The sequence below is a fragment of the Pristiophorus japonicus genome, chromosome 14 (assembly GCF_044704955.1).
Source record: "Pristiophorus japonicus isolate sPriJap1 chromosome 14, sPriJap1.hap1, whole genome shotgun sequence".
NCBI lineage: Eukaryota > Metazoa > Chordata > Chondrichthyes > Pristiophoridae > Pristiophorus > Pristiophorus japonicus.
This window is the reverse complement of record NC_091990.1, coordinates 66,443,297-66,453,857: the sequence shown is the minus strand read 5'-3', so window position 1 is coordinate 66,453,857 and position 10,561 is coordinate 66,443,297. Positions and strand designations below refer to the sequence as shown.

General features: G+C 49.1%; 1 protein-coding gene across 2 annotated transcripts in view; it reads left to right on the top strand.

Moving 5' to 3' along the window:
* Positions 1 to 8,700: 8,700 nt before the first annotated feature.
* The window catches only part of nipal3 (NIPA like domain containing 3), a 144,809-nt gene continuing 142,948 nt past the window's right edge, over positions 8,701 to 10,561 (top strand). For both annotated transcript variants that reach the window (XM_070899276.1, XM_070899275.1), the window contains exon 1: positions 8,701 to 8,790. In XM_070899276.1, the coding sequence (XP_070755377.1) occupies positions 8,746 to 8,790 (45 nt within the window). In that variant the 5' untranslated portion in view covers positions 8,701 to 8,745. The remainder of the gene's footprint in view (positions 8,791 to 10,561) is intronic.

Sequence of the window (10,561 nt, the reverse complement as noted above, 5' to 3'; positions counted from 1 at the left end):
TCCCGACAGCTGGCCACTGTCATGTATTCAACTGTCATTGTAATCCATGTATAAATTGACCTAAGTTGTACACCGTGAGAACACTGACCACTAAGTGGTGAACTTGTGGGAGACACTCCTAACCTGGACTTTCAGGTATAAAAAGGGAAGCTCCACCCATCTTCTCCACTTCAGTGCTGTCTAACAAAGGTTACTGGTCACAGAGTGACCTTCTCTCTAGTATGGGCCTCGTGTGCATTTGTATTGTATAGCAAGGACATATTATTGGCGACGAGAAACTGGGATTTAAACCACGCGAGCATGGCCACTAGCAGCACAGATGAGAGATACTGTGTTGGTGATGATTGGGACGATTTTATTGAGAGACTACAGTAAAGTTTCGTCACTAAGAAATGGCTGGGACAGGATTCGGCCGACAAACACAGGGCTCATCTCCTGACAGTTTGTGGATCCAGGATGTACTCCCTGATGAAGGACCTCCTAGCGCCAGAGAAGCCGGCGGACAAGACTTTTGAAGAGCTCAGTAAGTTGATCGGGGAACACTTTAAACCGGTGAGCAGCATGCACATGGCGAGACACCGGTTTTACACGCACCAGCGGCGAGAAGGGCAAAGCGTTCCAGACTTTGTGGCAGACCTCCGGCGACTGGCGAGCCTATGTAAGTTCCCAGATGCATGCAGAGCGGAGATGCTGCGAGACTTTTTTATTGAGGGCATCGGGCATGCTGGGGTTTTCAGGAAACTGATTAAGACCAAAGACTTGACCTGGAAACGGCAGCTTTGATGGCCCAGACATTTATCTCAGGGGAGGAAGAGACCAGAATGATGTTTGACAAAAATCTTGGTTTAAATGCAGCAAATGGACAGGGAGTCAACATTGTTAACGCGGGACACAGTTCTCCAGGCAGGGGCAATCAGACATGCCCGAACATGTAGTCGAACCCAAAGGGGGAATTCAACAGAGACAATGGCTAGCTGAACGGCGATTCATGCCATCGCAAGGGACAATGCGGCTAGTAATGGGGCCATCAACACCTGTCAATGGTGTGTTTAAGGACAGTTACAGAGACAGTCAGAGACGATCGACTGGTAATGGACCTTTTGTTTCCAACAACGGCTCATGTTGGAGGTGTGGAGGCAAACACACAGCCAGAGCTTGCAGGTATCAGCAATATACCTGCAGAAACTGCAACATCAGCGGTCACTTGGGGCGTATGTGCAGGAAGCCTGCAGCCAGGTTGATGTACAAGGAGAATGGGCCCGATGTAAGCCCTACGAGGTCAAATGGACACTGGGGGAAATTGCTGGAAGCTGAAGTTCAGCGAGTTCATGTGGAACACATATACAGTTCATACACCAGGACACCACCGATAAGTGCTCCTCAATGGCATCCCAGTATCAATGAAGCTAGACACGGGGGCCAGCCAGTCCCTGATGAGTATCAAACAGTTCGACAAGTTGTGGGCGTCCAAGGCCAGGAGGCCAAAATTATTGCCGATTGACGCACAGCTACGGACATATACAAAGGAGATCATTCCAGTGCTAGGCAGCGCCACGATAGTTGTGACCCACAAAGATTCGGAGAACAGGTTGCCATTCTGGATTGTCCAGGGGGACGGTCCCGCACTGCTGGGGAGGAGTTGGCTTGCTGTCATGAACTGGAAATGGGGCGATGTCAATGCAATTTCTTCTGTGGAGCGAGTATCATGCTCACAGGTCCTGGACATAGTTGACTCACTATTTCAACCCGGCATTGGCACTTTCATGGGGACCAAAGTAGTGATTCACATAAACCCGGACGCCAGACCAGTACACCACAAGGCCAGAGCGGTGCCGTACGTGATGTGGGAAAAGATAGAAGGCGAATTGGACTGCTTGCTGAGGGAAGGCATCATCTCGCCAGTCGAATTCAGTGACTGGGCGAGCCCTATCGTGCCGGTGCTCAAGGCGGATGGGTCGGTCAGGATATGTGGTGATTACATGGCCACCATCAATCGAATGTCACTCCAAGACCAGTACCCGCTGCCGAGAGTGGAGGACCTCTTTGCGACGCTAACCGGTGACAAACTTTTTTCAAAATTGGACCTGACCTCAGCTTACATGACCGAGGAACTGGCGAGTGAGTCGAAGAAGCTGACCACCATCATGACACACAATGGGTTGTTTGAGTACAACAGATGTCCATTCGGGATTCGCTCGACCACCGCGATCTTTCAACGAATCATGGAAAGTCTCCTCAAGTCGATTCCTAGGACAGTGGTTTTTCAAGACGACATCCTCAGCACGGGTCGCGATACTGAACAACACCTCCACAACCTGGAGGAGGTGCTACGCAGACCGAACCGGGTAGGGCTGCGACTGAAAAAGGCGAACTGCGTCTTCCTAGCTCCAGAATTCCTGGGGATGAGGGTAGCAGCAGATGGGATCAGACCTACTGCGTCCAAAACGGAAGCGATCCAGAGAGCACCCAGACCCCGTAATACGACGGAGCTGCGTTCGTTCCTGGGGCTCCTAAACTATTTTGGTAACTTTCTTCTCAAATTGAGCACGCTGTTAGAGCCGCTAAACGTGCTCCTATGCAAAGTTCGCGAATGGGTCTGGGGGGACAGCCAGGAAAGGGCTTTTGATAGAGCACGCAATTTGTTTTGCTCCAACAATCTGTTAACGCTATATGACCCATGTAAGAAACTTGTTTTAACGTGCGATGCGTCGTCCTATGGGGTCGGGTGTGTGTTGCAGCATGTTAATGCCAAGGGTCAGTTACAGCCGGTAGCTTATGCCTCCAGAAGTCTGTCCCAGGCAGAAAGGGGCTACGGGATGGTAGAAAAGGAAGCGCTTGCATGTGTATATGCAGTAAAAAAAAATGCACCAGTACCTGTTTGGCAGGAAATTTGAGCTGGAGACAGATCACAAACCTCTAACGTCCCTTTTGGCCGACAACAAGGCCATAACTGCAAATGCGTCGGCCCGCATACAGAGGTGGGCACTCACGTTAGCCGCCTATGACTATACAATTCGGCACAGACCGGGCACTGAAAACTGCGCCGATGCACTTGGCAGGCTCCCACTAGCCACCACCGAGGGAGCAAACGAGCATGCTGCTGAGATAGTCATGGTTGTTGAAGCTTTCGAAAGCGAAGGCTCACCCGTGACAGCCCGTCAGATCAAAGTCTGGACAAATAGAGACCCACTAATGTCTTTAGTCAAGAAATGTGTTCTGAATGCGGACTGGGCAGCCACGTACGGGGCATGCCCTGAGGAATTTTAACCATTTCACAGGCGCAAGGATGAACTCTCGATTCAGGCCGATTGCCTACTATGGGGAAACCGAGTAGTCATGCCCCAGATGGGCAGAGAGGCGTTCATCCACGAACTCCACAATGAGCACCCGGGCATTGTCACGATGAAGGCAATTGCCAGGTTACACGTTTGGTGGCCAGGGATAGATGCAGACCTGGAACTTTGTGTTTGCAGGTGCAACACGTGTGCCCAGCTGGGCAATGCGCCCATGGAAGCCCCCCTTAGCCCCTGGTCCTGGCCCGCCAAGCCATGGTCACGCATCCATGTGGACTACGCAGATCCTTTCATGGGAAAAATGTTTTTGGTTGTAGTAGACGCCTGCTCCAAATGGATCGAGTGTGACATTCTCAATTCAAGCACATCCTCTGCCACGGTAGAAAGTCTACGGGCAATGTTTGCCACCCATGGTCTACCGGACGTCTTGGTCAGCGACGATGGCCCGTGCTTTACAAGCATTGAATTCCAGGACTTCATGGCAGGAAATGGAATCAACCATGTCAGAACGGCACCATTCAAGCCGGCCTCAAATGGCCAGGCGGAATGAGCAGTGCAGATAATCAAACAGGGGATGCTCAGAATCTAAGGGCATTCCCTACAAAGACGCTTATCACGCCTCCTGTTGGCCAATAGATCCCGACCACGCTCGCTCACAGGGGTTCCACCCGCAGAGCTGCTAATGAAAAGGACGCTCAAAACCAAGTTATCCTTTATACACCCCACCATGAAAGAAATTGTTGAGAGCAGGCGCCGGTCACAATGTGATTACCAAGACGGGAATGCGAGGGCGCGATGTATTGATGTCAATGACCCTGTCTTTGTCCTCAACTATGCTGCAGGGCCCAAATAGCTCGCAGGCACTGTGATTGCCAAAGAGGGGAATAGGATTCTGGTAGTTAAACTTACCAATGGACAAATCTGCCGCAAACACGTGAATCAAACAAAAAGGAGGTTCAGCAACCCCATAGAAGAAGCAGAGGAGAAACACGATGTAGAGTTCACTCCACCACAGGTGACCGAACACCGGAACCAAGTGGAGGAGAGCCCAGTCACTGTGGGCAGTCCGGACAGGCCTGAGGCACTGCAAACAGCAGACACTCAGGCCAGCGCCCAACAACCGGAGCTCCAACCCAAGGGAGCATAAACCACCAGAGAGACTTAATCTGTGATCCCAATAAGACTTTGTGGGGGGGGGGGGGAGGTGATGTCATGTATTCAACTGTTATTGTAATCCATGTATAAACTGACCTAAGTTGTATACCTTGAGAACATTGACCACTAGGTGGTGAACTTGTGGGAGACACCCCTAACCTGGACTTTCAGGTATAAAAGGGGAAGCTCCACCCATCTTCTCTTCTTCAGTGCTGGCTAATAAAGGTTACTGGTCACAGAGTGACCTTCTCTCTAGTGTGGGCCTTGTGTGCATTTGTACTGTATAGCAAGGACATATTAGCCACCATGACCAAGTACATTCCACGCATGGCGGAGTCGCAGGATGCGATAGCCAGGAACACTGCTGCCACAGGCTCCCAGTGGTCCCTGAGCGCGGTAATCCACCCCTAGGTTCGGCACCACCACTGCAAACGACAGATGAGAGCAAGGGCCAAGATCCTGCTTCTACATCAGAGAATGTTGTCCCCTCGGCACCCCCCGCTCCCGTACCCTTGTTATTGAACATAACCTAGATGCACATTGTCTCAGATAGCTGGACAGTTACATACTGGTGATTCCTTACCATGAAAGGGTTAAATACAACTTAACATCAATCAACGTAAACTTTAACTGGCACCAAGGTGATGGGCACCATTGATGTCTGAGCTGCACACACACAGCAGTGTGTCAGCGTTGGCACTCACATCAGCCCTCTTTGAGGCAAATCTTTCCGATATCAGCTCCTCAGGTAAGAGTGGGATTGAACAAATGCCAGCCACACCGCTGGCGCTCGTTCCGGTTAGTTCCACTTTTTGTGGACGGTTTTTTGAGCGAGCGATATTGTGGGCGATATGCGTGCAAAGTGCTGAAATTGACGGTGGGCGATCTCCATGGCCACTAGTTTAGGTAGATACGCTCTTTACAACAAAAAACAATGTGCGGGTGTTAAAATTGAATCTCGGCGTTAATTCCATGCGGAAAGTAACGCTGGGTGATGTTATGAGTGTTGATTTCGCCCATTCTGTTGATTCCGTATAAAAAAAGCGGGCGGGCGGTAATATTTTTTCCTGGCGTTAAGCACATTGGGAAAATAACTCTCAGCGATAAGTCTCCTAAAAAAAGCCCGTCAGTTTCCATTTTGTGCCAAAGTGGACGATATTTGGGTGTTATATGTCATTTCAGCGGTAAAATGGGCGTTAAGTGGGCATTAAGCGTGCATGGTTCTAGCCCAATGTGTGGTCTCACCAACGCCCTGTACAGTTGTCGCAGGACTTCTGGACTTTTATACTCCCAGCCCCTTGCAATGAAGGCCAGCATTCCATTTGCCTTTCTAATTACTTGCTGTACCTGCATACTAATTTTTTGTGTTTCATGCACAAGGACGCCCAAATCACTCTGTACTTCAGCATTTTGTAATTTCTCCCCATTTAAATAATAATTTGCTTTTTTATTTTTCCGAGCAAAGTTGATAACCTCACACTTTCCCACATTATACTTCATCTGCCAAATTTTTGCCCACTCACTTTACCTGTCTATATCCCTTTGCAGAATCTTTGCATCCTCCTCACAATTTGCTTTCCCATCTATCTTTGTATCATCAGCAGATTCGGCTACATTACACTCGGTCCTTTCATCCAAGTCATTAATATAGATTGTATATAGTTGAGGCCCCTGCACTGATCCCTGTGGCACCCCACTAGTTACAGTTTGCCAACCTGAAAATGACCCATTTATCCCGACTCTCTGTTTTCTGTTAGTTAGCCAATCCTCTATCCATGCTAATATATTACCCCCAACTCCGTGAGCCACAAGGTTATCTTGTGTAGTAACCTTTTATGTGGCATCTTATCAAATGCCTTCAGGAAATCCAAATACACCACATCCACTGGTTCCCCTTTATCCACCCTGCTCGTTACTAAGTATATTCAAAAAGGAGTTAGATGTAGTCCTTACTACTGGGGGGATCAAGGAATATGGCGAGAAAGCAGGAATGGGGTACTGAAGTTGAATGTTCAGCCATGAACTCATTGAATGGCAGTGCAGGCTCGAAGGGCCGAATGGCCTACTCCTGCACCTATTTTCTATGTTTCTATGTTTCTATGTTACATCCTCTAAAAACTCCAGCAAATTTGTCAAATGTAATTTTCCTTTCATAAAACCATGCTGACTCTGCTTGATTGCATTATGATTTTCTAAATGTTCTGCTATTACTTCCTTAATGATGGTCTCCAGCATTTTCCCAATGACAGATGTTAGGCTAACTGGTCTATAGTTTCCTGCTTTCTGTCTCCCTCCTTTCTTAAATAGGGGTGTTACATTTGTGGATTCCCTCTCGAGAATCCAGGGAATTTGGATCCACTGCATCCCACTATCTCTGTTGCCACTTCTTTTAAGACCCTAGGATGCAGGCTATCAGGTCCAGGAGACTTGTCCACCTTTAGTCCCATTAGTTTGCTGAGTACTTTTTCTCTAGTGAAATTTGTGGGAGCGAAAGCCCGTATTTCTGAAACGCTTTGCTTCGGCGCCGTCTGGAGAAATCGAAAGGGGTAAAAGTTGAAGAATGACGTTTGGATCAAAACAGGCTGCTATCGCTGTGGAGCCATTTGGTCTTCAAATGTGTCTATCTGATCACCTGTGTGTTTACAGTACTTCATGGTGGGAGTCGATTGAAGCAATGAGACTTGGTTTCAGGATAATGGGTAGCTGGTCATTTATCTGTATGTTAATTATTTGTATGTATCATCGATACTTTCGTTGCATGCAATTAAAGAAACTCCTGACAATCACCTGGCTGGTGTATAGTAATTTATGACAGCTTCTGTATGTTAATTATCTGTATGTACAATGCAAGGAAACAAAGGCTTTTTTGATAGAAGAGATGAGAGGGAAGGCTGTTTGAGACACTAGACATGAGACACTGGACATTCGGAAGGTGTGTGCCTCACAAGCAGCCGCTGGAAATCAGAACAACAGAAAGCTGCCTTGTGAAGTGTCTCAGTAACTTGGTTTGTATAGTATGAATGTTTAAATAAAAGACATGATCCTGTCATTATTACAACTGAGTGTTTGTGTAATTCGACATTTAAAGCAACAAAGCGAAAAGAGCAAGAAAGCTGTACAACAATAGTGATTTTTTTCAGGTCCCCCTACTAATAGCTCCTTGATTATCAATTATTGGGATGCTTTTAGTGTCTTCTACCATGAAGACCGATACAAAATATTTGTTCAAAGTCTGTGCCAATTCCCTGTTTCTGACTCAGAGGTGTGAGTACTATCCACTGATCCACAGCTGACACTGATAATGTGGTCCAGCCAGACCTGGTGGTGAATGGCTAAACCAGTTGTCCGCCACATCCGTTCAAGTCTGTGTCCCTTGGACTTAAGGGAGTGAAGATCAGGGCTGTACAGGGGAATGGCCAGGGTGAGAGAGAGTCATTGTTTTAACAGAGACTAGGGCATCAAAGGTGTTGGTAAGGGTGTGATTGAACAGATCGGTGGCTGCAGAAATGTCACGGTGAATGGAGGGCCAAAGGCTGGACAGCTGGGAGTTGATAAGTGCAGTTGTAAGAGAATCAGAGAGAGTTTTTTCCAGGGGCGGAAAGAGGAGGTAGGTTTGCAGGGGGCGGTGGGAGTGTATTGGCAGGGGCATGTAGGTGGAGAGCAATACGAGGAAGTGGTCAGAGATGGCCTTATTTGTGATTGACACGATGGGAGTAACAAGGCCATGAGAGATGGCAAGGTCAAGGGTGTGACCATGAATATGGGTTGGGGAGTTTACACAGAGGGAGAGATTAAGGGAGGATAGGAGTTAGTGAACTCAAAGGAGGGAGAGCATGATGAATTGAGATGGAGTTTGAAATTACCGAGGATGAGATGTCATTCGGTGGAGAGGCAGAGGGAGGAAAGCAGTGAGGATATCTCGGTGATAACATTTTTATGGGACTTGGGTGGATGGGAGGGAACAAGAATTTTAAATGACACGTGAGAGGGGTGGTTTAGGGGGAGATGCTCAATGGAGGAGACTGGGTCTACAGAGGTTGGTTGTACAGGGGCTGGGTGTACAAGGAACAGGTGTACAAGGTGTGGGTGCAGAGATGTACAGGGACTGAAGACACCCCGAGTAAACAGGGAGCTCGGACCCGCCCCACGCTCTCTGATTGGCGAGTCAGTGCCATGGTCCCTCTCTATTGGTCCACCCTTCCGTCAATCACTGCGCCGCAGCGGCGGGTGGGGTTTCCGGGGCGGGCGCTGATTGGCGAAGAGCCGGCGGGGCGGAGCGGAGGCCCGGGCCGTGACCATGGAGCGGTACAGCGGCGGGGTTCGCACTGACACCTCGTATAAGGTAGGCCCTGGGCTGGGAACAGGGCTTCTCGGTAACGCCCCAACATCCGTTCGGCAACCCGAGGGCAGGGGCGGCCAGGCTCCTGTGCCCCCGCAGTGAAGCTCCCTCTACACCGGCCTATCACACACTCCCAGAATAGGTCATCATCGGCAGTCCCCCGGAGTCCGCTCTAAACATGTCCTCAGGTGTGCGGTCTGGCAGGGGAGACTCAGTCTGTCACAGGTGGGACAGCGGGTCAGGTACAGTGGGTGAGGGACACGGGGTCAGGTACAGGGGGTGAGGGACACGGGGTCAGGTACAGGGAATCAGGTACACGAGGTAAGGTACAGGGGGTGAGGGACACTGGGTAAGGTACAGGGGGTGAGGGACACTGGGTAAGGAACACAGTATCAGCTGGGGGCAGCGGGCAGTGCGCGCCATTCTGAGTGAGAAGGTTGTGTTTTAGCCCAGATTTCGGTGCTCCAGCCTCTGGAGTGGGTCTTCAATCCAGTACTGAGGGAGCGCCGCACTGTCGGAGGGGCAGTACTGAAGGAGCGCTGCACTGTCGGAGGGGCAGAACTAAAGGTGCTATAGAAACATAGAAAACAGATGCAGGAGTAGGCCCTTCGAGCCTGCACCACCACTCAATAAGATCATGGTTGATCATTCACTTCAGTACCCCTTTCCTGCTTTTGCTCCAAACCCCTTGGTCCCTTTAACCGTAAGGACCATATCGAACTCCCTTTTGAATATATCTAACGAACTGGCATCAACAACTCTCTGCAGTAGTGAATTCCACAGGTTAACAACTCTGAGTGAAGAAGTTTCTCCTCATCTCGGTCCTAAATGGCTTAACCCTTATCCTTAGACTGTGACCCCTGGTTCTGGACTTCCCCAACATCGGGAACATTCTTTCTGCATCTAATCTGTCCAGTCCCATCAGAATTTTATATGTTTCTATGAGATCCCCTCTCATTCTTCTAAACTCCAGTGAATACAGGCCCAGTCGATCCAGTCTCTCCTCATATGTCAGTCCTGCCATCCCGCACATCAGTCTGATGAACCTTCGCTGCACTCCCTCAATAGCAAGAACGTCTTTCCTCAGATTAGGAGACCAAAACTGAACACCATATTCCAGGTGAGGCCTCACCAAGGCCCTGTACAACTGCAGTAAGACCTCCCTGCTCCTAAATTCAAATCCCCGAGCTATGAACACCAACATGCCAATTGCCTTCTTCACTGCCTGCTGTATCTGCATGCCAACTTTCAATGATTGATGTACCATGACACCCAGGTCTCGTTGCACCTCCCCGTTTCCTAATCTGCTGCCATTCAGATAATATTCTGCCTTCACGTTTTTGCCACCAAAGTGGATACCCTCACATTTATCCACATTATACTGTATCTGCCATGCATTTACCCACTCACCTAACCTGTCCAAGTCACCCTGCAGCCTCTTAGCATCCTCCTCATAGCTCACACCGCCACCCAGCTTAGTGTCATCTGCAAACTTGGCGATATTACATTCAATTCCTTCATCTCAATCATTAATGTATATTGTAAATAGCTGGGGTCCCAGCACTGAGCCTTGCGGCACCCCACTAGTCACTGCCTGCCATTCTGAAAAGGACCTGTTTATCCTGACTCTCTGCTTCCTGTCTGCCAACCAGTTCTCTATCTACGTCAATACATTACCCCCAATACCATGTGCTTTAATTTTGCGCACCAATCTCTTGTGTGGGACCTTGTCAAAAGCCTTTTGAAAGTCCAAATACACCACATCCACTGGTTC